Source organism: Molothrus ater, chromosome 3, assembly GCF_012460135.2.
Source record: "Molothrus ater isolate BHLD 08-10-18 breed brown headed cowbird chromosome 3, BPBGC_Mater_1.1, whole genome shotgun sequence".
In the NCBI taxonomy this organism is placed as follows: domain Eukaryota; kingdom Metazoa; phylum Chordata; class Aves; order Passeriformes; family Icteridae; genus Molothrus; species Molothrus ater.
In genome coordinates this window covers 363,912-391,403 of record NC_050480.2, presented here as the reverse complement: position 1 = coordinate 391,403, position 27,492 = coordinate 363,912, and the positions used below count along the sequence as shown (strand labels likewise).

The 27,492-nt window shown below is 39.8% G+C and overlaps 1 protein-coding gene across 2 annotated transcripts in view; it reads left to right on the top strand.

Moving 5' to 3' along the window:
• The window catches only part of SLX4IP (SLX4 interacting protein), a 76,639-nt gene that overhangs the window by 36,633 nt on the left and 12,514 nt on the right, over positions 1-27,492 (top strand). For both annotated transcript variants that reach the window (XM_054514273.1, XM_054514274.1), the window contains 4 exons: positions 4,124-4,213; positions 7,247-7,370; positions 22,077-22,154; positions 24,060-24,148. In XM_054514273.1, the coding sequence (XP_054370248.1) occupies positions 4,124-4,213; positions 7,247-7,370; positions 22,077-22,154; positions 24,060-24,148 (381 nt within the window). The remainder of the gene's footprint in view (positions 1-4,123; positions 4,214-7,246; positions 7,371-22,076; positions 22,155-24,059; positions 24,149-27,492) is intronic.

Here is a 27,492-nt window from a genome sequence, read left to right as displayed (position 1 = left end):
AAAGTATTATTTTTTCCCCCTTCTTCTCCCTCTGATTTGCCTTTTTTTTCCCTAGAAGGATGACACCACACCACCCCCCCCAAAAATACAACAAAAAACCCCTTGAGATTCTCGAGAAAAAAATGTGGAAAAATCATACACATATCAAATTGTAACTTTATCTACTTTAAAGAATGAGAAATATACAGTGTTAGCTGTCACCAAAATTCCTCTATCGTCTCATAGCCATCAGCAGTGGTGGTGGCATAAATCCCTATCCTAACTCCTGTGTTTATACAGGCTGAGGCATTTAAGTGTTGGAACAGTGTCCCTATGGTTTGAGAGACTGTGTATAACCTCAAATCATTGTGCTCCTAGACATGCTTGTAAATGAAAGTTAAATTAGTGTTGTATAATGGCAAATATGTCTTTTGTGCTGGATGCTCGCTATGCTGCCTCTTGCTATTGCTGTGTAAGAGGAAAAAGTCAAAATATTGCAAATCCTTGGTGCTAATATTATAAACAATAGGAAAACACATAATTTCTTTGGGATCAGAAAGATAAAGGAGGAGAGTAAACTTCTAATAAGCCTGGAAAATGTCATTTTTTTTATTATACAGTTGGCACAGTATAGACCAATGATTAATTGGTCATAATTAGACTCTATGCTGTAGATATTAGAACTCTCTTGACTCAGTGCAGAACACTTAGTGATTTTCAGAAAGAACTTAGGATGGAAAATATTCAAATTTTTCGTCTTTATTTTAAGATATTTCACATAAGCTTATGTGTGGTTTATTTTATTTTTTCCCACAAAATCTCTTGGCTCTGCTTTTGCATTCTGGAGAGTGATGATATGTCCTATCAATTTTGTCACAATGCCAGAAAGGGCTTCCAGTGACATTTTTTGAGTGGTCATTGGGATCAAGTCTATCTTTCTCTTCTTTTTTTTCAACTATAGATATCATCTAAGACTGGAGTAAAATTCTCTCTGTAACAACAGAGTAGCACAGTGCTCAGGGAAGAGGGAACAGCAGAAATAAACAGTTCCTGTATGTTCATCACAGAGCAGTTTTGGAGTTTTGAGTGCGTGAGGGTTGCAGCCCAGCCGAACTCTCAGATGTTTCTGTTCCAGCTGAGCTTCAGTGAGTTCTGAGCCTCTGGTCCACATCCATAATGGCAGCAGTGGGGAGCCCTGAAATGTGTCCTGGGAGGCTGGCTCTGCGCTCGTGTGTGCCGCAGTTTGGAGTGCTGTACTGAGGACAAGCCCACCGTGCTCATCCCCAGCATCCCAAGGACTCTCTGGTCATAAGGACGGCTTTGACGCTGCTCATGGGATGCACTTTATAGAAACAGGAGCATCCATCTAGAAGTCCACTGATTGTAGAAATGGGTATAGCAATAAAAAGTATTGATTTGGGTTTATTTACTCATTCTGGGTTTTGCAACAATAGTTCACCATCTAGCATGTGCTGCTTTCAAAGTTTCAGATGGTTATGGGCAGATGACTTTGCTTGAATGACCACTTTGTGTTGGATTTTGTTCTGTTTACGTTACATGTCTGGTTATATTTTCAATTTGTAGAGTCTATGAAGTGTTTGATGTATTTGTATAAACAATTTGATTTCTGAAAAGATGTTCTGAATTAAATGCCATTGCTGTACAACAATACACTAACAACATTCTGGGATCATTTAAAGCCCTTTGTTTAGTAACACAATGAATGTCATTCGACTGTTACAGTAAGAATGTGAACATTAAAAACAGCTTGTAAAAATGAAGAGTTTTTGAAACCTAGAATTATGGGGGATATCAACTTGGAGCATCTGCTTCTGTCTTTAATTTTTGAGTGAAACGTTTTCCTATTGATTCTTGACAAATGTGTTTCCCATAAAATCAGGCATTCAAATTTCAGTTTTTACAATAACACCTCAAAAAACAATTTCAGTGCAAATTTTGAGATGGATGTTGAAAGCGTGAAATTAAAAGTTGCTGATCTTTTTGTTTGCCTCTCAGTTGTGGTACTTAGGAGCCACAAGTTGCATCTTGCAGCCACACTGGCTGGAAACACTTAATTTCCACTAAAATAAAGCAAGTATTTTCATGGAATTGCATGTCATCAGAATAAAAACAAAACCAGAAACTTCTATAGGAGCATCAGATCTTCTAATATAAACTGAGTACCTTTTTCCTCCACTTGCCTCTGTTCCCTGCCATTGTTTGTACTGGCATTTATTGTGTACTTGTCCTTTGCTGCTGGAGCAGCCCAGGTGGTATTGAGCTGCTCAGTGTAAACGTGGTGCTCAGAGCTGTACCCTGTGAAGGCACAGGAAGCAGAGATGCAGGTGTAGCTCAGAATGCAGGGGAGTCTGCATGGGAGCTGTCACTCAGATCAGTCCAGCCCTTAACAAAAACAGAGCTGGACAGGCTCGGGAGGGGCTGCGCTCGTGCTCTCTGACTCCCCCTTCTCCTCTTTGCTGTGGCTAGTGAAATATTTCCAGGTGTGCTGTCTACAAAGACGAGTGCTCCAAAGCTCAGAGGGATAGAAAGCTTCCATTGGGAAACCTTCACTGTTGCAAGGATTCATGTGCTATTTATATCTGTTTTTTTTCTTTGAAGCACTACAACTGTTTGGTGTGTTTGTAAAATTTTCAAGATAATTTTAACTGTTCCATTGTATAGTTTTGAATGTGGTTCGTTATTTTCTTTTTTTTCCAATAGTTTCAAGATTGGCAACTGAGACAAACAGTGCCACTCAGAAGAAAATAATTACAAACATTGTCTCCTTGAAAAACAGGTCTATACTTTGTATCTGTATCTATGTATAAAGTTTTGTAGTTAATAGAAAATGATACCAGTTAACATGGAGCATTTGATAATTGGAATTTTCTTGAGGTATCAACTACTTGTTTGTTGTTATTAGTGCTGAACCATGAATAATTTACTGGCTTTCACTTTATAATCTGCAGCGTCTGCTAATTTTGAAGTTCAGTAGTCAATTTAAAGTTTGCTGGAGCTGACTAATGATTCACAAGAGATTTTTGTGAGATATTTTGTCATCCACTTAAAGCTTGGAAAAGTCTGCTGTGGCAGCCATCTGGCAATTCTTGGTTCTCTGGAGGAAAGAGAAGCCTTTTGATACAATAGATCAAAGCATTCTGCTCTTTCAGTGACTGATACCTATAAGTAACTTAGAAGTTTCTCAAAGTTATTTCACAATGCCTGTCTCGTTTGCCAAACTTTTGTATTGTAGCCACAATACAATATTGGCCATGAATTACATTTTAATTATATTTTAATCATTATTTAGAAACTTCTGTTTGCAGTTGATTTACAGATCTGAGTGTTTATTAACCAAGAGATTTTATATTTAACAAATATGCTGTTATGATTAGTAAAATTAATGCTAAATCTTTTTGCTCTTAGTGCTAATGGTATAGGTAAGGGTACTCTCAGCAACTGTACTTGTGCTACAGCATAAGCCTGAGATATAGGTGCACCTATCAAGGAATTTCAGAAATAGCTGAGGTGTCTTGGCATGTAGCTGTATCATCCCAGTAACTGTAATAGGTGAGCCTTTTTATTGAACCATTCAAATACAGGTGACAGATGTGGCAAGTACTGGATATCCACTGGCAAGTCCTTCACACTTGCTGTTCTTTACATTAGGTAGCTTGGAGAAAGGAAAAGACTTCTAAGATGCTGAATTTTTAAGTACTTCATAAATTTAAAGCACCAACCAGGTAACTAATGTGGTGCCAGATTTTCAGAAATAGAATTATGTGAGTTTGGTGAAGGAATAGCTAATTTTTCACACATTAAAATTTGCTTGAAGTCAGATTTAAAAGAGGCATTTAGGTAGCAGAAGAAAATTCCACATACTTGTTCTTGTCTTATGAACATTTCAGTGAGCTATCCGGGATAGGTCTGGTGCTCTTGTTCCTTGTTAAGTCCAAAAACAATGATAAATTTGTAATTCCATACTTGATAAACTTCCATGATTTAATGTTCTGCCTGCTGTAACTCTGAATGAGATACATGTGCTTACCTGATTGTTTATCTCCCTGTCTGCTCGACATGTGCTTCCTAGCAGCTACAGTTCAACATGTTTTTTCTTTTTTTCTCTTTTTTTTTTTTTTTCCAGTGTGGGAACTTTGCTGTCTTGGTGGATGTTCATATTTTGCCTCAAGGCTCCAGTAAAGACACCAGCTGGTTTTCAGATCATGAGAAAGAGGTACAACAAATATCAATTCTACTTCAAAAGTGTATGGCTGCAGGGAAAAAGTTGGATTGCCTTGAACTGTTCAGGATTTTTTCAGTGTTAGGAGAATATTGTTAGTTATACCTAACCATCAGCGGTTGCCATGGGACCCCTAGGTCAGCCGTATGTGCTCTTTGGGTCACCAATGACCACTTGAAATTTGCTTTTTAATTTTTAAACTCTGTATGTGCACATTCATGCATGCATGTGTGCTGTGTGTATTCTTGTGACTTAACTTTTAATTTAAAAATATGTTTCTCATGAATGCTTGTAAATTATCCTGAGTGATACAATCCTGCCAGATTGTGGCAGCTATCATTTTGTTGGTGAAATACCTTCCTAATAATTGTTTCCTCATTCTGAGAAGTGTAAATGATGATGCATTTAGAGAGGGCAAGAAAACACAAATATTCAAGATAAACCGTAGTAGAACTGTTGCCTCTTACGAAAAGAAACCTCCATTATTTTGAAGTGTCATGTGTATATATCCTGATGAAGTAGGGGGAAGTCAGCGAGCAGCAGAAGTCTGCCAGTGCCTTTGATGAGGCTGCAGGGAATCACAGAGGAGCTTGTGCTGCGTTGCTGGCGGGAGCTCTTCTGTGTGGAACGTGAGAAGCTCCTGCTGAAAGGGAAGCAGGACGTGTTTGGGATGCCTGCGGACTTTCCCGCAGGTCTCCCTTACGGCGTTTTCAGCAGATAGCTTCCCCAATAATGCCATCATTAACTTGTCACTGCACAGGCCCCAGACGTCCCAGAGTCGTACGTTTCAATGGAATTGAAAGAAACAATGCGTTCGGATCCTGAGGGAGCAAAAGCACAGTATTTAGCAGCATGTGGTTCGTCTGATTTGTGCTTTATTAAGCAGAGGAATAAGAAAATAGGAAAAATCTCTCGGATTTCTTTTTTATGGCTAAATGAATGCTCATTACCTTTTCTGTTTTATAACAAGTTTTGCTCTCCTGGTTATCTGAGTTTTAAACGTTTTCAAAATGTATTTTGTAAGACTGCCAAAACAAAAGAGATGAATTTCAGGAAATTAGCTCATGATTGATTTAATAAAGAGGCATGACAGGACAGCATTCGGTGCATTTCTATGACTGCATGTTTCAAGAGAAGTACAAAGGTTGCATATTTTCAGCAACTGAGAAGTGTGAGTCAAATAGCTTTGCAGTTCACTTCCTGAAAGTCCTATGCAGAATCTCTGTGTAAGTGAGGGGAGAAAAGGTCCTAAAGAAAGATTATTCCAATGTATTTTTTATGAGAGCTTTTACATGTTCATCCCAAGCAGTTTTCTGCATTTTTGTTGTTTCCAAACTCTGAAAAATGCTCGTGGCGGTGCAGCCCTCTCTGGCTGTCTGTGGGAAATGTGGATGTCTCTGTAACAAACAATTCCTGCTGATCCCTGCTTACCCTGGCTGGAAGCATCGGCTGGAGCTCAAGGACCCTGGTGATGCTGTCCCAGCGGCCCTTTGGCTGCTGCTGCTCGGAGCGCGTGCTGCGGAGGGCAGGGTGGAACCACCCCAGTGCCCGAAGCACAGCCCTGCAGTGAGGGAATACAGCTGGGGGCTGGAATCAGCGCCGTGGCACACTGCTGTGCCCAGCTGGCTGGGGAGGGCTCCTGGCATTGCTGTGGGATGCTGCAGTTTTCCCTTATTGCTGCCCTGCCACTTTCCCTGCCCTTTCTTTCATACCCCTTTTCCCATGGAATGGCAAAGTCAAAGTTTTATCCTTGCTCTCTGAAGTCTGCTTGGTGGTTCTTTGTGGGGAGCCATTTAAATAACATTTCCATAAGGCTAACAAGTGAAATATGTTCCATGTAAATGAAGGAAGTGCAAGGTAATGTTTATTGCTGTGGAAGGAACCAAAGACACACCATGTTTCTGCTGCTTCTGCAACCTTCTCGTTGTAACTCCATGAAGGAATGTGTAACGGGAGCACTTTAATGAGTTAAACAGAGGGACAAGCAAATACAGAAATTTATAATTGTGCTCTACAAGCAGAAAGGAAAATGGATTTCTTACTGTAAAGGGAAAATACTGGTTGTGATTGACTAATGTATATGCCCTGCTTTCATTTAGATTTTGATTAAAAATTTGTTGTTCTGAGTACTTTCTACATTAATCAAAGGAAATTTCAAGGCAAGATAGTTTAGATACTACTTATATATTTTTTTCTATTACCCTAACACATTTTAGAGGTAAAATTATATTTTTGTGTGCCACAAAGTATCATTGCTGTGAGCACATAGTTATGAACAATGGAAAATGAGAATACTGAGGGAAAAGTCTCAGATATATGTGTGTGTGTGTATTAAGCTTAAAACTTATTCTGGTATTCAAGAGATGAATTTTTGATTTTTACCTCAAGTGGTGGGTTTTTTTCTGGCTAATTCTGGCAGAAGGTTTTGCTCTTCCTGAGTTGTATGTGGTTTTATTGTGCTTTGTTGAAGAACGTATGAAAGATATGAACAGTTATGTTTAGGAGCAGAAAAATCTAAATTAATTAGAGCAATTAAGTTGCTGTGACCTAATTTACTTGGTCTTATCCACTCCCCCCCCCCCAAAAAAAAAAAAAATTGGTCAGAATTGGAGCAAAATATCTGTCGTTGTTTATAAGGATTCTTAAACAGAAATAGTGTGGTGACAATTCCTGAGAGGATTTTTACTAAAATTTTGCTTAAATACCTAATGTTGTGATACATTTTTAACATGTATTTTTTCCTACTTTGCATGCATATGAAACTAATTTCTGGTTTTAAAAAGTTAGCATTGTAATATAATGTATTTCATCTGCCAAGTAAGAATTTCATAATCTACTTCCTCTTTTGTTCTTTAGAAAAATTGTTGGATTCCCCTCCTTGTTCCCATCCATTTCCTAATTCATGTGCTTCTCCTCAATGTTTTTCCTTTTAGTGGGAGAGGGGGTAATTTTGTATTGGTTTCTGCTGTGTGCCTCTGGGCATTTCTGTAAATTTAGATCAAACCAGGCCAGTGGTTTCTCTTTCAGGAGGTCTGCAAGCTGCTGGAAGAAGTTGTTGCTTCGAGAGTCAAACACTACTTGGAGGCACCTAAGCAGCGTGGTCAGTGGAAGCCCATGGAACAGGGATCATCTGGGCCTTTGTTTCTTACTGGTAAAAGAAATTATTTCACTTAGTATGCCATAAAGTGCCGTGGAAAATACTGTTCTTTGTATTTTCTGTGAGAAATATGCCATCAGCAAGGCCTGAAATAGTCAATGTTTTGGTCTGGAATTACTTCAGCTATGTTAGTGAAAAAATTAAGTGGATTTTAATTTTCTGTGTTGCTTAAAAATGAACATAATGCTGGTACTATTAGTCCAAGAGCCTATCATTAGAACTAAAAAAATTACTTATATAACCCCTTGGTCCTGCAAAATTGGTTGATATCTTCCTGGTTAGTTAAATCTCTTTTCCACTCACCCATTTAGTGTAGAATTTTTAAATACAGAAATAATATCTTTACTTCTCCTTTTAGTTTTGGCAATCTGTTCAGTCTTAAAAAGTTGGTGTGATGCGATAGGTGACTTTGTTGTTTTACCAGTGCTACTGCAGGCCTGACAGCAGCACCCATGACCTTGGGAGTGTAGAGATTAAGAGCCTTCACCCATTTGGAACTCACTTTTTATGTGTGTGAGGATGATGAGGCCAGAAGGTGCCATTTCAGTACACCCTCATTTTAAACTGACAATCATGATCAGTGCAGCTTGGGCCTTACTGCTGGATCAGCTTTGGAGCTACATGGCTGCCAGTTCTTGTTTAACACCATTTCATTGTTAGCATAGTGTGGGGTTTACAGTTGATAGGCTCATCTGTTGGTCTTGGATCATACCAGCAATTTATCTTTAAATAGTTCTTAGGCAAAAAATTACTGGTGTTAGTTACTAGCCTGGAGCAGGTTATAAACTTGTCTCAGAAAAGCAGGGCTGCAGTAGTAAAGCTCTGTGCTGGCCATGCTTTGTCACATTTCCTTAAGTCCAGGAGAGATCTCTGCTGGAGAATGGCTTCTGCAATGCATGTGATTACATACATAGATCATCACTATGCTCATAGATTTTACAATTCAACATGTATTAGATGAACAGTTCCAATTGGGAACAAGTTCTTTGCCTCTTAAGATGCTTACCATTGTTGAAAAAAGTCTGTTCCTATAGAATGCTGGTTGGTGGTTGTAGCTTTATGTGCTATTGTCAATAATAATGATAAAACTCAGGTTATATACTGTAGGGTTGGCTTCATATTGCAACATTTTAGGCATATATGGGAGCCAGGTTCCTCTGGCATGACAGGGTTTTTTTCCCACACCTCAAGAACACAATACCTCATAAGTAGGAGGAGCTTCAGGCCACTAAGGGATTTCCAAACCCTTTTCTTCCTTGCAAGTTGTTAACTACATTTTATCCCTTTAAAATATTACTGTTGTTTGTCAAGCACATGAACTTTGAGACCCCTGTACTTTTCTGGTTGTGAGTGAACGTTATAGGTGGTGGGATCAGAATTTCTAAGATCTGTTGGGGTTTTTGTGTTTTCTTTTATGAAGGGATGGTTTTTATTATTTATTTTTTAAAGTTTCCTGCCTTAGTAAAAAGTAGGTTTTGAAAAAATTATGATTTTATAAGGTTAAACTGCCAGACATAAGTTTTTTTTTTTATATATGTGGGTAGATACAACACTAGCTTCAGTGTGTTTGTTAGAATTTAGGGTCTTCTATTTTCTTTCACATCATGAACTTTTCAGTAAAAATACTGGTGTGCTGTCCCAGGGTTGGGAGCTGATCTTCTGCTTGACTCTTCCCCTTGTTTCCTGAAAATTAAAAACTTAGGGATATGCATTTGAGGAGGTCATCAGTAATATCAGTGACAGTGTTAGATTAAAGGATATTTACTTTGGATGAGGCAGAATGACTGTTCCATCAGTTTTCTGCAGTTAATCTCACCGTCATTAATTAACAATAAAGAACTAAAGGAAGAAAACAGGCTGTGATAACGAACACTCATGTTCAGCTTCACTTCCAAAGCCAACTCTTTCTTTTTCTCTCAGCCTGCTTTGCTCAAGGCTGTAATTTGTAAGAAAGGAGTGCTTTGTTCAAGCCCAAGAATCAAGTTTCTTCAAGTTCCCTTGGAGTCTGTTCTTACCTGGGAAGGAAATAACAGAATAGGTGGGTGTTCAGTGGGGCAAGGGGCCCTGTCTCTAAGGACTGACCCTTTGAGCTGAGCCAGGGGGCTGCAGCAGCTGCCTGTGGTGCTGTGCCTGCTCCTGGGACCCCAGCAGGGATCTCTGTTTGTGGCCTGCAGGGGAGGGCTCTGTGCTGTCGCACAGGTGAGGTGCCACATGGCAGCACACAGATGGCTCTGTGCTGTCGGTGCCACACGGCAGCCCCTGCAGGCTGCCTGGGCTCTGTACCACACAGAGGAGTGCAGGAGCCCCGTGTGCTCCATGGAGGTGCTGCTTGCTGGGAAAAGGCTTCAGCTGCAGCTCCTGTTGCCTTTGGAGCTCAGGAGGAGTTTCTGAGTTCTTCAAGCTCTGTGTGGTTTCTTCTGCTCCAAGTTATTCAGGTGTGTGTGGAGCTGCACTGCTGTGAGCCCCCTGCTTTGTAAGGAGGTGTGTATCTATAGAGGGATCCTGCATGTGATTATTAACGGCTTGCTTACTCTTTCCAGTGTCCCACGTCAGCATTCCACCCCTGGCTGTAGCTGCATCTTTTCAAGTCAACTTTAACTAGGGGGCTGTACACACTGCAGGATGTATTCAACGTTTCTTGAAAAGAGAATTATTACACCTGTACTAATAAGATTTTAGACTACCTTTAATGTCGAGGCATGATGTATTAGGTTTCATTTCAGAACTAGAAGCCAAGCTACCTTAAGACTTGTTAAGTCCTCTACTTCCTCACTACTATAACAAGTTTGAAGAGAAAATTTTCACCTATCACAGCTTCTTTTTAGTAGTAACATTATATTATGTTTAATATTAGTATTACTTGACACTACCTTTCATTTTTTGTAACACTTAATGTAAATATCCATGCAAGTTACTTGTTAATTTACATTTCTTTTTCATTTGAGTTACACCCACACTGCAGTGTGTGGTGGGTCGCATACCAGCTCATTAGGAAATCTGTGGGTGTTACACACAGGACAAGAAAGAAAGAAGGAAAGAATGGAAAAATGAGAGAAAGTAGCCAAGACAAGCAAGTTCTTCCTATTCTTCCTTCTGTCTGAACAATTTCCACACCCTTCCCGAATGGCCAGTACAAACAATTCGCCAAAGTAAGCTTTAATTTAGTATTTGGACATAGGCTTAGGTATAAATTCTCTGATTCTTATGTTTAATTAATGTCCAAATGTGTTTGACTTAGCTTTATTTTTTTTAAAGAGAAATTTAAAATAGGGTGGATTTTCAAAGGCTGAATTTTGCCTGCATCCAATCTGCATGGCCAGAATCACGCAAGAAGGGCATCAGCCAGGTATGACTTGTGATTGAATTATTTGAAGGTTCACGTTCCACAGAAAGTGTCTGGTTTTGATCAAGAGCAGTGAGAATTAAGGGGAGACTACAGAGGTCTGAGCAGAGGAATTAAATACAGGAGAAATGGCAAAGGGAGAACTGAAAACAATGAGGAAGAAGGTGAGGTTTACATGGGCGCAGAGGAAACAATAAGGAGAAGTGAAAAAAAAAATGTGGCTGATAGAAATGTCAATATTACAAATGGAAGGAAGAAGGTATATTGTAAACTGACCTTCTTCCCCCTCTTGAGGGAGGAAAAAGTTAACTATGTTTTTCCTACAAGTAATTTTCAGACCTACTCTCATTCCTTCCCTAGCATCCTTGCTGTTTTTCTTGGCTTGAGGGTGGGACATTTTTGCTCTGATTTCAGATCTTTTTATTGTACAGTCTCTTCTACAGTGAAAATAATTAGAGAGCATGCTGTCACATGGCACAGTGAGCTCCCAGCTTGATTTTATCTGCTTTCCCTGGGACTCTGTGTACTTTTTTATATATTTTTAACTTTCTTCTCTCATGAAATGGGGCTTGCTGTGATCATGTTTCCCGAGCCCATCTTTTCACCCAGTTGCTTTTCATAAATGTGACTGTATTTTATTAACAGGTAGACATCTCAGACTTGAAATTCTCAGACATTAACATGTGACAAGCTTACTAAAATGAGAAACTGGAAGAGGTACAATAGCTGTTATGAGTTGTTCAGCCTTACAAAGATCTGGAGTCAAAGTTCATGTCTTATTTAGTATAAAGAAAAACCCATAAGATGCCATTTCATAAGAAAATACATTTCTCTTGCTTATGAAACAATTTTTTTGGCTCCTGCAAGCACACAAAAAATATACAATAAATCATGATGGCAAATATTCCAAACTCTTTTGGCCTTGCATTTTAATTTGAACATTATGATGTTTTTAAGGGAAACACCCTTTTCAGACTGCCCCAGTTTGCTTTAGGAGTGTTCACTATTGCTGTAGGACATGAATTGTGGGAAATGCTTGTAGGGTATGTTCCACATTGTAATCCTGTAACAGCAAAGCTGATTTATTCCCCCCCTCCCAGCTGTTAACTCGCACTCCTCTGCTGTGAAACTGTTTGGTTGGGTCTGAACTAAAATCTTTGCACTGGCCTTGCTTGAACAGCAGCTTTACAGCATTTCAATGGGTGCTGCCATAGGGGTGTGGGGAGGAGTCTTCCCTATGACCTTTGAGATTTGGAGTTGCACATTGTAATATCTGTCTCTCAGAAGAATTACATTGCAGCTTCTCTGCAATGGACTCATTTGTGATTTGTGGCCAAGTCCTGCAGATCTGTGTGAACTTTAAACTTACATTCATCTGTCTGTGACAACAGAGCTCCCTGAAGTATGCAGTAACTTATGCAGTAACTTATGAAAATGTTTTGATTAGTATCTTGTACCTAATATTTCCTGGTTTTGCTTTACATTACTTCCCTCGCCCCCACCCCTTATTTTTTACAGCCAGATAATGGGGAATAAGGGTATCTGTTTTTCACCAAAGCATTCTTCTTCTAGAAGGTCAAGGTTATATATCTGAATATATATATGTCTGAATATATATACTTGCTTTTGTCATTTTGTTCTTTTTCGCAGGGTAATGGGCTTTTAACAAGAACAAAAGAAATGCCCATACTTACACGCTCTTTGGGTGTTTTCTTTTTTTGTGATTTTTTTCCTATCTTACCTTAGATTGTAATACAGTAAAATTGGGGAAAATGCCAAGAAGGGCAACCGAGATGATCTAAGATGAGGAAATGCAATACAGGGAACGGTTACATGTGCCTGGACTCTTCAGCCTGGAAAATAATATCAATTATGGGGAATACAACCAAGATGTATGAAATCATTTCTTGTCTTGTTCTCTTCCAGTTTGAGAGCAAGGGCGTATCAAATGAATGGAAATGCTGTGGTAGTTAGGGGAGCTGGGGAGCTCTTTGCCAAAGGATAACAGATATGATAAAGGCTTGTGCTGCATCCACAGCAACATGGGAGGGTATTCCAGGGAGAGGACAGAATCTCCTGTGTGCACTAAAGGCCTGAGCTTAGAGCCTGGCAGAGTGTCAGTCAGGGAGGTAACCATGTGCACCTGGCCCTTGCATTTTAGGGTCCCCTTGAAGGTGTTTGGCTGTAGGCACCTTTGGTCTTGCCCTGCGTGGCCTTCCTTACCATTGTGCCCCTCTGCAGCTGAGCCCTCATCCAGTCAGAGGCTGGGAGGAGCTCCTGCACTGCCTGGACTCAAGCATCTGCCTTTGGAAGGATCTTCTGTGGTGACACTGATACTGGCAGAGGCCTCAGCAGTGCCTGTCCCTGTTTTACATGGGATATTTGCAGCTGCAGCACCAGCCGGGTTGAATGTGTTCTCCATGTTTTGCTTCTTCCCTGGTGGCAGCTCCTCATGAAATGTCGCAGTTATTTTAAAAATGTCCTTGATAAAGTGGTTTATATAGGTAGTATTGGATTGAAAAAAGCAACAGGACAGTTGTTTAATTCAGGGTATTCTTGTGAAAAGGAAGAATTTGGTGTTGGTTTTGAAAACAATCTTGATCTCTAGCCTTAAAATACTCTCTGCCTTAATGCATTGTATCACTTTCTCTTGCTTTCATCTCATTTCCATTTGTTTGTCTCTTCTTCCCATATGATTTTGTTCATTTTATGAGGAGAAAAAATAGTATGAAAATAAGTCCTAGCTATGTGTGTGTGCAAAAACAAATGTGTTTGCATGCACAAACAGCTACTCTCTTACATATCTATATGAGGTATAAAGGTCTTCCTTTATCTCCAAATATTTCTGCAGAGGGATTTTGCTGCTAGTACTACAGTTTATGCAATGACACAGATATTTATGCAAATTTAAAGTTTATCTTTGGAGTTTTCTTTCTATAGTTAGGCAAAAAATCAGCATCCATTAATCATGTGTCTTTACAAAGTGGAGTGGTGTGTCTCAGTTTCTCAGAGTTGGCTGGAAGTTAATAGGTAATTTATCTCTATCAGTTAAAAATGAAGTTTAGGGTACTAGTTTGATGCAGGTGTTTCAAGTTAGGCAAGATGAACCCCACCTTTAATTTCTGATTTGATACTCACCTGAGAATATCAAAGTGACTCTCATCTAGGCCAGGGAACATAGCCTTGGAAAGAGCCCTTGGCATGCTTGTTCCAAGTGGGAATTCAGCATTTTTGGAGGGCACATGAAGCCAATTTGAAAATCTGTCCCTAAGCACAATTTGTTACTTGGCTGCCTTACTCCTCTTTGCCACATGGTTCCCTCTTGGAGGTGCTCTTTGTGCGTGCTCTCTGTAGGCTTCACAGCTGCTCCCGTCCCTTGGAGTCAGGAATGCCCAGGAGGGACTCTCAGGGTCAGCTCAGGGACCTGCTTGAGCACTAAGCTCTAGCACTACGTAGGTTTGGGGTTTTTTGAGTGCTCACTGTTTGGATTGAAATGTTGTGATTCTAAAAATTAACTAGGTTTAATAGCCTCTTTTGCCTTTAGTTCAACTGTACATTAAATGAGGTGACAAAAAAACGATAGATTCTTACCTTGAAATTAAGTATTGGGTTCCTTTTTTAAAAAAAGTGCTCTTTATTAAATGTTTCTAAAGAGAGCAGTATTGTTTTGGTTAAAATTTTAGGAAGAAAGAATAGGGATTTGAAATAAAACCTGAAAGAAATGTGAATTCCCTAGAAACGTTCAGAGGAATTTACTTAATTGCAACCAGAAGTTTGACCTGGAAGTGTAACGCTTTGACCTTTTAGCTGTCTGGCTTCCTAAATGTGTTGTTTTGCTCTCTCTAAACTGTGAGAAAATATCTTTTACACATCTTTAACCCTTACCTTACCTAAGAGTCTCATTGAAAGTCTGCAAGCAATCACCAGCAAAAGAAAAATCATCATGATATTTTAAGAAAAAAAAATGGTTGCAGGTATGTATTGAGCATTGAAGTCCTTTTATTTTCATTCTAACTGGAAGTAATTGGGGGTATAATTTCACTGTTAAATATGAGTAGGAATTTCTTTTAAACTTTCCATCCTACCATATTACACAATAATACTCTCCTTTGTTCTTAAGTTTCATTATCATATGACCAAGGTAGAAATTACAGCTTTTAAAATTGCAAACATTTTTGTGGGTTTATTCATATTTGGAAAATTTTTATAAGTCTTTATGGGAATCTGTCCAGCTAGAGTTGGAGGGCCGATTCCTGAGAAAAATTATGGCTCTTTTCTCTGTGTTAGTAGTTTAGTGAGAGCAATTCTGGATGTTTGATTCACCACTGAGTACCAGGTATGTTGTGGTTACTAAACACAAAGTGTTTCTGTGGATTACAAAGGCACAGTGGCAGACCACAAACAAAACTAACCCCACAAAGCTTTGCAGGGCCCATGCCTAATTTAGTAAAAAAAGGAGATAATTAAATAAAAATTTAGTAGTGTAGCAAATAATAAAGACTTCTCTTGAAAACATGATGGAAAAAAGTTCAATGTAATCTTGACTGGGTTGTGGGCTTAGAACTTGGTGTATCCATCAACAGATCGGAGATGATCCAATGCACAGCAAGTTACACATATTCAGGGAGAAACATTCCATATTCACTGTACAAACCCATGTTTAAATGCCAAAAGTTACTTTAGAGAGAATAGTAGATGACACTTCTGTATTTGTTTATGGAGTATCTTTCTCTTATTCCTTTAATTAAGGTACTTTGTTTTGTGGGGGTTTTATATGTGCACATATATGGGTCATAGGATATGGGCAATGCCTGTCTTTTGTCTGCAGTTTTCTTGCCATTGCAAAAGAGAGGATTGTGGAGTTTGTCTTTTGCATAAAGGACTTTAAATTTGCTATTTAGTTTTGAGGAAGAGGATGTTCTGTGTACTTCTGTTCTTTGCACTTGTCATCTGTTAAGGTGATGTCAGAAATGGAGGCTGCTGAGCTGTGCCATTCAGGTGGTCCCCTATGACACCATGTTCTTGAGTGAGCTAAAATGAGTGGTTTAATACAAACCATTTGCAATCAGTCTCCAGCTCTCTCTTGCACCAGAACCAGAGCTGAGCTGATGGCAGTGGGCAGATGCTCCCAATCATGGCTGTTCTTGGTCTCTTTCAGTGGTAACCTCTTTGCATCAGAGCTTGTGAGAGCCAAAGGACATCCAGATTTTTTTGGAAATAGAGCCTTTCAGCAGCTGACTTAGTTAGGGTCTGTTTGCCAGCATTTAAAAAGACAAAATACAGAAGGCTCTATTGTGGTACTTTCCACCTATTTGCTATGCCCCAGAATTTCCTTCTGTTCTGAGTTGTTGCAAATCTAACAAGAGTCTGTTGTGTGAAAAGACAAAAACCTGTGAACCTCTGGCACAGCTTGCTTTATTCGGGCAACAGCATGAAACTGCAGGTTCAAGTCCACACATGTCTCTTAGACTCATAGAAGTTATGTTCTTTTGAAGTGTCCCCTAGATGTTAGGGTATGAAAGGAGTTATGACCATCAACATCTACCTCTTAGCTCCACTGGGATATCCTAACAGGAATCCTAAAAATAAAAAATTAGCTATATATCAAGACCTTTGAAGAAACAATGTTTTCATGTTGAAGCTACTGTTTTAAAGTCCTGCTGAATATCCCTGCCCCAGGTTGGTCTTTCCTTCTCATTCTCTCCCATCATGTCTCCGGTGGCGGTGTTGGGCTTTTTCGCCAAGCCCAGAGGTGTTGTAGCCCTGTGATACAATATATTCCTGACATTTCTAGTGACCCTTGCCTAGAGACCTTGTTATTGGTGGAAGATGAAAGTCTCAGCAGCTGTGGGAGCTTTAGGGTTAAAACCCTTTCCTCTTGGGGGTAAAAGTTTTGCAGAAGTTATTTCCTCTTGCCAGGGGAAAAAAATGGTGCCTGGAGACCTGTGAAAGGTTTGGTTTACTTTATTTGAAAATCCTTCAGGAGCCTAATATTGGCACCAGTGATTTTGCTGTTCTCATGAACACTAAGGGGAACCAGTCGTGTCTGATAAATTCCAAGAGGCTCATTTCCACATTTTGCTTGAGTTTTTGTGCTTGAAGAGACTTTGTTATGTAGAGATTCCTCACCCTTAAAATACAAAATCCTCCATTTCAAGTAGTTCATGGCATCAAAAAGTTTCCTGCAGCTCATGGATTTCTTCAAGGAAAAACCACAGAGCCAGGCTGAAAGGACATACTTTGTGCTGTATTATGCATTCCCTAGCGTGCTGTGAGTCAAACTTGGGCCCATCGCAGTGTCTGTGTCTCATTTGAGCCAGAATCTGCCTTCTTGTATCACTGTGAGGAGTTCAGTGATGGGAGGGGTTGGGCCATTTGGGTAGAGCTGTGTCTGGCCAGTCTGTGGGACAGACTCCTCCTGATGTGCAGAGGTGGCACCAGCCTGTGGAACTGAACCCCATCCCAGTCCAGGCACTTGGAAGAGACTTGGGCTCCTCCTGGGCTGCAGACTTGTCAGACAGTGTTTACCACAGGCTTTGTGTTCCAGCTCCCCCTGCCTTTTGGCTGGTAGCAACAGATGCCTTTCTCAGCCTTTCTCTTGGTTGTTGTGCTCATTCCAGTGGTTAAAGAAGTCCAGGCACGTGGCTTTCTCTGGAATACAGTTTAGATGTTCAAAACAGCGAGCATTCCTAAATAGCTTTCAGTTTGTGCCCGTCATGTGCAATTAATAATGTGGTTATTGAGTCTGAGATCAACAAAAGGGTGAAGTGAAATCCTGTGTCCTGTTAGAAAACAGTTGTCTGTGGCAAAGGTACACTGACCATCGAATCTATTGCTCTACATCTCTCTGCTTGAATGCCTTGGCAGGTGCTGCTGGCTGTTACTGCTCATACGTTATGGATGGGTATGGATTTTCCAGGAATGGATCAGCCTTCCTCTCCATCCTTAAGTAGTAGTGAGGGGAAGATGGTCTTTTTCCTTCAGAGCTGGTGTGTTCCCAGGACCTCCATCAGAGGCATTACTCATCTTGCAGCCAGATGGTCTCAGATGTGCTTTTCCTTATTCTTTCCTCCAGAACTGCACTGACAGCCAGCCTGAGAAATGCCTTGTCCTGGATCCAGTTTGGCCAGGATAGTTCTGATTTTGCAGTGAATTCCACACCTCTCCTGCTAGAGGAGAGCCCTACAGCCCTGCTATAGGATTTCTCAAAATGGCTGGGGCCAGTTTTGCAGTTTGTGGCTCATACTCTGAATGGTTTAGACAGTGGGCTGTGTCTGAGCTATCCAGGTTCTGATGGCAGGGAGGATTCTTCACCTCTTTGAGCTGAAGGCAGACTGTATGGAAAGAACAGATGTCATCCTGACATGTTTCCGTTGTTTTGAAACCTATTCTTTGCTGTATAAAACTTTGAACTTGAAGATGCTACTTGTTTAAAGAATATCAAGTGGATTCCAGAAAAGGCTTTGGAAATCTCAGCAGCTTTTTGTATGTGATGTCATGCATCTGCTGTCCCTGTTTTAGACTTGGCTTTAAACGTAAATGCCAGTATTTCATTTGAATCTCTTCTAAATTAGAAATGGCAGCCTACTCTGCAGCACATGGTGTGGAGTTGGACATTTTTGGGAAGGAAAGCTTCACAATTAACAGTAGGTTTAGAATGAAATGTTCCTTTTTTGATTTGTTTACAAACAATCAGGACTTTTGATTCTGTGGTGAATAATTTTAAGTGGAGAAATATGAGTGCTAAAAGGCAGTATAATAATATGTCTGTAGAGCACTTTGAAGATGAAAAGCTCTATATACTGTAAACATTATTACTGGTATAGCCTAATCTGTGTGGAAAAATTAATCAAGCATGAACTGAGTGTAGATTTTTTTTTAATGTGCAGTTTAGTGTTTCAGAAAGTCTAATGCACCCATGTATTTGCTTTCACATTTTAACATTAGAAATTTATCCTTTTATATTTTTAATATGTGTGTTGCAATGATTTACTTTGTTGTTACTTTCCAAAAGCAGAGTCAGTCCTAATCCACAACAACCTTTGAGAAATGCGAAGTGACTAGGCTGGGAGAGAAAATAGGTATGATATAAAAATACCGTGTGATGAGAAATGGGTGCCTGTCAGCGGGGAATTGTTTTGGGGGCAGTTGGCCTTAGGCTTTGGACAAGCCTGGAGTGGAGCAGGGAGCCAGGCAGGTGCCAGGTGGTGCTGGGGAGTGAACAGCTGCCAGGCTGCTGCAGATAACTCAGCAGCTCAGAGGCATTTTCCCAGGCTCCCTCCCAGGGAAAGGTCCGTCAGAGCCTGGGAGGGCTCCCCGCTGCTGCGCGCGGCAGCACAGCTGCTCCTGCAGCCCTCTGGAAGCGCAGGGCAGCCTGCCTGGCTCTCCTTGCAAAGCAAGTGCTGCTGGGCACTCTTAGGGCACGGCTGCTGCCCTGGGACTCTGAAGTACAACAAGCAGGGCAAATTACTGTTCCCTGGAAAGGCAGTGCTCACTACTGCCTATTTCAGCTGAAACTGAACTGTGGCTTTTCTAGAACCGCTTCTATACCGTCTCCTTTTGTGTTTCAGGGTCTGTTTATTTCCTTGGGGTTGGCTTGTTTGTTTGGTTTGGTTTTTCCGTTTTGTTTTTGGACCCTGGATCTGATGATTTAGAGTGCCCAGTTTTGAAACAAAAACAAAACTTCAAGTCACTAAATACAATTCTATTTCTGCCTGTGTGCTGGTAATCGACAAAGGGAGCTTTGTCTGTGTTGCATGGTGAAGAGGAAATTGAAGATGGGATCAACTAGGTTTGCTGAGCCCAGGATGTGTGAACTTTCTACATTACTGGAAGAAAAATTGTCTGTAGCTTGAGGTTCAGACTTCTGTGCTGTGCTCAAAAGAAGTTAGTGATAGAGCATTTGGTATGGATCAGTTGGTCTGTTCTTCCATGAGATCACAAACAGATTTAAACTCATGCTGGGTAACTGTGTAGAAAGCTTAAAAAGCTGTGAGCCTATGGACTTCTTGGAGAAGGTTTTCTTGTGGGTCTTAATTTTAAGTTTCTTTCTTCATGAAGCAGAATAGTTAATTGGATAATATATTTCCCCAGAGGGAAGCTGAAAAAGGATATCACCATTTTTATAGTTCTGCAGTAACTCTGACAGCTTTAGAACTGGGGGAGTTTTTCAAACTCCAGCTGACTACAGAGTAGATCATATGTCACGTGCAAGAGGGTTTCAGAACATTTAATGAGTGTAGCTGTGTGATACTTTCAAAGTGCTGCTATCTTAAATGTAGTGCATCTTAATATTTTCTCAGGCTTAGCAACAAGTAACAGCAAATATCTGTTCAGGCCTTTTCAGCAAAGTATTAAATAATCATGGAAACTAAAATGATTTTTTAGTGTTAGTCCCTCTGGGCTGAGCTTAGCAGCTCAGGTGCAATTCCCTGAAGGCTTTATAAAACTTTCAGACTTGAGCTGATGCTGCAAAAATAGTTTGTAGAGGTGTCTTGATCTCTCACATAATTATTTATTTTGTCAGATCTGAGGTAGGTGTTCCCTTCCACAGAGCAGTAGCTGGCTGAATCAAGGGCCTCTAAGGAGAATTTGAAACTTTGTTCAGTCAAATCACATGTGATTAAACACTTAGCCTCTCAGAGAATACCAGGATGTCACTGATCTATAAAAGAATTTCAAGAAAGAAGCATCCTGCTTTTCCTGTGAAAAACAAAGATTCACACTTTTTTCACTTTAGATGCCTTTCACAAAAAACCCAAAACATGTGGACTATTGCGAACAAATGGAGGTGGAAAGAAAAACTTTAAATATTTACTGTCTGAAGATTTGTTTTCCAAGCTGTACTTTTAGGAATGCTACTTTCTCAGCTTTCCAAGGTCACAGTGGCATATGTTGTTATCACACTAATAACTTATTTATATACGGGGCAAATTCTTTGATTTGACTAAGCCTACTAGCAGTGATAAAGAATTGTGGATGCCAAACTGGAGTAATTTTCCTTAATTGTTCTTTTAAGTAAACAGTTAATAAAGGTGGTGGATTGCATCCAAATTTTTCTCTGGTGCTCATCATTTTTAAGGGATGGTTCAACTTGTTACATCTTGACTTGATCTCTAAAAGGAAGTCAAATTTTGGGTGTCTTCCTGAGGGGAAGGAAAAAAGATGGCTGATAAATTTCAAAGGGATTGATTGTGATTGATAACTGTAGCTGTTAATGAGAGCTGAGGCTCAAGGGAACTCGATGGTGAGCTCCAGAAGATCTTGTAGGAGAGAGGGGGACCCTTCAGGAGGATGTGCATTTATACTTAGAAATAAGACATGCCTTGGCACTTGCTCTGTAGGGATTGAGACTGGAACAAGCAAGCTTTCCTTCTTTTTAAATGGTGATATTATAAAAGCAGCAGTAACACTTCATATTCTAACTTATCTGTGCTAATTGCACCTAGGGTGCCTGACTGTCTTCAAAGCTTCAATAATTTAAGTCTTGCAGACCCCATCCAAGTTAGGGGAAATATGACCAAGCCTCTTTCACAGTTTGATTTCAGTGAGGTGCACAGGGAGACTGGGGAGGATGAGTCACAGATGTCAGGTTTTGCACTTTCAGTGGGAGTCAGGTTGCTAAATACCTTCATGAATGAAGTGCTAACTGATTTACCAGGGTCATTTGGGAATTTAAGTAGAGCTAAAGTACAAGCTGTGTCCTAATACTTTCTCAGCCATAATAGAATCTGTTCTGTCCATTTCCTACACTGCTGATGCACAAGGATTTCTGTCATTCTTGGGAGTAGAAAGTGAAAAAGCCTCTGGAGGTTACAGGTACCGGCTGAGTCAGCCAGGCCAGCTCGGGCTGCTGTACATACTGAAGAGTTCAAATGTGGCCATTTCTCACCGCATTCAATGGAACTGTAGACTTGAGCCCTTTGATGCTTGCGTTTCTTTGTAGTTACCTTTTTTGTTTTCCCTACCAGGTCTGTCCCCTTGCCCTAGAAGGTGGTTAAGTGAATGGATATCTGCAGTGCTCCTGTAGATCGTGGCTGAAAGCATGACACCGCACTATCAATCAAATGACTCCTCTGATCAATTAATTAATTTAATTTCTTTTGTTGGGTTCCAGATCTTGGTGGTTGTTAATTTGTCTAGATTTTTGCTCTGTTTCAGGCACTAATTTCTTGAGACTTCAGTATGGAGTTCAGCAGTTTCTTTTGAAAAATATTCCATTACAGTTACTTTTTCCTTTGTATCATTGAGCTGCTGCTGCTTTCTCTCAATCCAGTCTTAGCAGATGCACAGCACTTTGAGACCAGAATGCCCAAGATACCTTACACTTAATATTATCCCTTTGTATTATGTTGCAGCCAAGAGTTTGCACATTACTGCCTACTTTATGAAGAGATGGGTTAATCTCCGTTGTGCTCTAGGGAAACGTTATCGTGGTAAGAAATCAGTTTCTTACAGACTTACTTAGAGGAGAAAGAAAGAGAGCATAACTAAGACACTGTCAGATTTTCATCTACTTAAATCAAAATTGTTTTCAGAGCTTGGCGGTTTTGGTGGGGTTTTTTGGTTTGCGTTTTAAAAAGATGATTTCCTGAAAACATAAAAAAAATAAAAAGAGAAGTGTTTCTTGAGATAAGATGGATTTTTTTTTTTAACTTAATTTTAAATTTGTGCATGCCTTGCCCCGGGGTAATCAGCTAAGGCTCACCAAGTTGTGTAAGTATGACGGGACTCAGCATTTTGCCGAGTCTCCGCAGGGTGAATCAGGCAGAGGTTGCAGCATGAATCACTCCATTATTGCTGGAGTGTGCTGTGACATCAGCAGGCAGTACAAGTGTATGCAGGAGAGGCTTTGGTTCCCCACACACCCGGACAGCCCTGACGTAGGTGATGTCATGGCACCAGGGCTGCTCTTCAGGCTCTCTCAAGCCAGGATGCTCTGGGAGGAAGGGAGATCAGCCCTCTCCTGCCAACGCCAGCGCAAAGGAGCTGTAATCATCACTGCCCTCTGCTCTGTCCTCTTGGCATTAAACAAAAAAACAAAGTCCTTAACAATACTGAATCATGAATGCATATTTGAAAATCATTTATTGGTTTTGTAGGGATTCATGGTATTCATAAATCTTTAAATCTGTCTTCAAATGCCAGCTGGTTATATTCTAAGTCTATATTGGCTGAAGAGATCAGTGTTGACTTTAAATATTTCATCAAACTTGTCTTGTTAGATTAGAATTTCAGAGCTTCTGCATTGGAATCTCAACATCGTTTGCTGTCTATTAAATCTGAACTGTTCTAAAGCATCAATGAATACCTAAAGATACCTGCATTTTGCTAACCAGCAGATGAGATTGTTATAAAATGTAACAATAAAAGCATATTACTGGAAGCAACTTGGCCTACTCTTCAATTCTACAATTCTTCACATTTGTGAGATCAATCTCATAAGTTTATTTCTGCAGGCCTTGTCTCTTTCTTGTGCCCCAAAAACAGAGTGTTATGGCTTCATTCTGAAATACAACAAACTTCAAAATATTTTAATTCTCTTTTTATAAAAACAAAACCCAGCAGCAACCAAAAAAAAACAAAAAAAAACAAAAAAAACCCAAAAAAACCCCAAAAAAACAAACAAGCTGAAAATATGAGGATACTGATCTGGAAATAATTGCATATGTAAACAAGAAAATATCCAGCTGTGCTCTTCCCATAGCATTGCCAGGTATGAATAAAGCTTTGTCTCATCTGGTCTAATCTGAGAACCTTCCATTTTTAATCCTTTGTAAACAGAAACTTTGTTGTGTTCATAACAACCCATGTGATTGTGAGTAAAATGTGTAATTCAGTAGTAGTTAACCACCTTGTTTAATGACTTCAAAAATCTCTGTAGGCCGAGTGTGAAACTCTGTGCCCTGGCCTTACGCTGAGGTTTGGTGCCAAGCCCTGGCTGAATGCTGTTGTGGGCTGCAAACCTAATGTAGAGCTTCTGTGATGAAAAGACTCATCACAGAACAGCACAGAAGAAATCCTTGTTAGGTGGTTTGTCTGTTGGGTCTGTCTGTCTAGGGGTGCAGGTGGACTAATGTGCAGCCGTGACTGTCCTCTTGGGAACTCCATTTATTCTACTTATTGATTTTTTGGAATGCTTTATAAAAACAAAACAAAAGGAGGGGTGGCACGTAGAAGAGAGTAGGTGAGAACTAGAGAGGTGCGTTAAATGAGTTAGTGTGCAATTAAAAAAACAAGTAATTCTGAGTACTAAAAGAACATGTTGGTTGTTGTTGTTGTGAGTGGTTTTGAAAGTGGTTATGACTTTTGTAATCCTCTTTTCAATTCTTTTTGTGTAGAGCTCCGTGTGTTTCCAGAGAAATTTATCGTTTGTGTCAGTAAACTTGACTTTGATCCAAGTGCTTGGACATGTGACAGTGGTGGATTGGTAGGTACAAAACTGTTCTATAAATTTTGGGGGGTTTTTAATAGAAATGAAGCAAATATTTATATACGTAGATGTAGTTACGCAAGTATTTGTTACTGTCATCTTAGCACCAGAAAGTCACGTGAGCAGCTGGGCCAAAGTATTCAAAAGGGCATCCTGAAACAAGCCTAAATGCAGACAAAAATGGAAATTTTGAAAGCTTAGCATTTTATGAGCCTTATAAGTCTTGGAGACCACATGTTTAGAAAGCTGGATATGATTTTAGCACCTTGATTTAAGGATCTTTTTTCCCTTTATATTTTGTCCTTGTAACATTTTACTTTCCAAAATTCTGATGTAGCTGTTTATAATGTCCACGGGTTTCTTGTATGTTTTCTTTGCACTTGTTCTGCACAGCAACTCAAGCAGATCAGTGCTGGCCCTGCTGGGGAAAAAAATCCCCAAACAGTTATGGAGGAAAAGGCCCTGGTGTGTGGTTAAACACCATAAGCAATTCTCCTTAAACAGTTCATCCTGAAGGCTTCATCAGGGCCAAAGGCTTCTGGATTTTATCCTGCAGTTAAGTGCTGATTGTCTCAGGAGTGCTCACACGGGCCCAGGTGCCACTCTGTGCCTCACACTGAGGGTCACAATTACACCCCGAGGTCTGCTGGGTGGATTTTAGGAGCTGATCTTACATGTATTAAAGTGTACTTGACCCTTGAAAAAACGTGTTTTCTTTTACTCACTCAACTCCTTTTTTTTTTCCAATACCAGCCAGGGTGTTCATATTTGTAATGCTAAATGCAGATTTTCTTGTTTCGATTCCTAGCTTTGTACATACCCTTAAGTGTCAAAGAATCAAGCAAATGCTTTTGGCACTCTCAGAAAAAAAGATCTCCCTGCTCTAGAAGTACTTTGGAAAATTATTACTTTTTCAGTATTGTCTTGAAAACTACTTAATGCTTGAAGTAGAAAATTCTATCTCTGCATTTTGACTGAGAAATAATTATGGGGTTTCTTGTTGCTTAAGGAACTCTTATGAAAGATCCAATTTCCTCATTTGGTATTTTTCATCTTTCCGTAAAATAAAAGTTGAGAAGTTTTCTTTAGTTTTTCTTGTGATTTTGTGTGGGAAGGAGAAGGCAAATTTAAAAATTCAATGTTACGGACTTTAGCTTTACTATTTCAAATTTGGATCTTGATCTGTGGAAACTGCTTGTTGTTTAAAAGGCAAGTTTATACACTTTTATATTTAAAAAGAAAACAAACATCTCTTAGTGAGCTGATAGCCTAATCAACAATAAACTCTTGGGAGTTTGCTTTGCTTAGAGATGCAGTGTGTGTGCACAGCCCTGGCTGGGATGGGCAGTGCAGTGTGCTGCTAGGAGGGAGTAAAAGACAGTAGCCCTAAGCATCTTGCCTGGTTTGAAGAACTTGGCAACATGGGAGCAGACCCTCAGCAAATGTCTTGGAGCATCTGTTTAATTCTTACCACTCTCACTTAAAGGGTCCACTCCAGAGTGTTTTGTTGTTCCAGGGTTCCTAATGCACATTAGGACCAGATTTGTCATATACTCCAGCTGAGTACTTTGCCAGACTGGGGGAGTGTTTGATTGCCACTGAGAGTTTTTCAAGCTTTTGGCACTGCAAAAGAAAGGCAGAGAATCTGCACTTTGTGTGTGTCTGCTTTTCTCCGTGCAGTTGAGCCATGAGTAGGCTGGAATTCTAAACTCTGCCCTACAAAAGACCACCCAGAAGACCTTTCTGTTGATACACTCTGCAGAGTCTGTCATGGGCTGAAAATGAGGCTGTGTTTTGTTTTCTTCTCCACGTTGTTTGGGTTTGAATAATGCCACAGTGTTGGATGCAAGTCCTTTTAAACCTTTAATCAGCTGACACCCTTGAATTTGAGGGCCTGTTTGTGTTTTACAAATGCAGTAAGCTATACATTAATGAAGACTTTGTCACTTTCCTGTGTTGCTGTGACTGTGATTGACCTAGTCAAGACGTAGTGATTATGTATTATTTTTTTTTAACTGTTTTTATGCTGGTTTATGGTCTGGGTCAAGCTTTCATTCCTGAGCTCTGTCAAGACAAATCAGGCTCAGTGTTCCCCTTTCCCATTACTGGGAACCAGTTTTATGTCATCCTGGTGCAGGTTTCCTTCACTGACCACAGTTCTGGTCCTCCACCTGTCTTCAGCCCTTCTTTCTTTGCCTCTTCTCTGACTTTTAGGCTGTTCTGTGTACCTCCAAAATAGGCTGTGCTTAAACAACGAATTTCATGGGATGTAGCCAGCTATGAAATGAAATCTTTGTCCTACAACTTAGGAAAGATCATAATTAGATTGCTTTTGAGATATTCACAAGCACAAACCTCAGCATCACTTGCTGGGAGAACCAATTTTAATCCTTCTGTGGTGCCTCATCTAAGACTAAGGTTAGGGTGGATTAGACAGTCCGTTGAATTAGCTTTAAGCATAAACTAATAAAATATTTGAGAGCACCTCTAAGGAGCAGGGATGAAATAAAACAGAAGAAAATCTATCAATATGTAATTTTCTAGGATGTATTTATAAACGAGTGTGTCTGAGGTTATGTTTAAAACTCAGGCTGCAGGCAGTAATAGCATTTTGGAAGAAGGGAAATCTCTAGTAAAGAAACAATATAGCAAGTTATTGAAGTTACATAAGCAAATTGGAAGTCTTAAGGAAAAGATGGAAGAATAGGCTGAGTGATTAATGCTAAGTTTAAACATAAAACCATTGTTTCCTGTTTTACCAAACTAGGTTTGTTATCTTGAATAGTTTTATCTTGAAAAAGAAGACAGTTTTGGGAACATGGCAAAAGAGGAAACCCAAGGAAATGTATAAGAGCTCTGGAGAGATTAGTCATCTTTGTCAGTGACGACATTTTCTTGATTATTATTATGTAGGGAGCTATAATGGAAAATTTGAAATGGGTTATCTGGGGAAACAGTGGAAATGGAAATGGGTGGAAGGCTTATGGGCATTTGAAAATGTGCAAACAATGGAGTATTCATTGATAACCACATCAGCTTTATACCAGAATCTATGAGAGGAAGCACTTCTAGGGAAAGCATGAAGGAGGTTAAGCTAAAGATGGTATTAAAGTGGAAATTTGAAATTACTGTTTCAGTAAAATCAGAAAAGAAAGTGAGGAGTAGAAGATCCTGTCTTTATGAAAAAGGTCTCAGGTTTTCCACTGAGCCTTTCCGTTAAGTTACGGAGAATATTAGACAAAAATAACGATTCTATTCCAGCAGAATATTGCACTTTAAAAACCAAACCAACCAAAAAAACCCCTTCACAGGTACAGACGGAGAAAAAAGTGCTAAAGGTG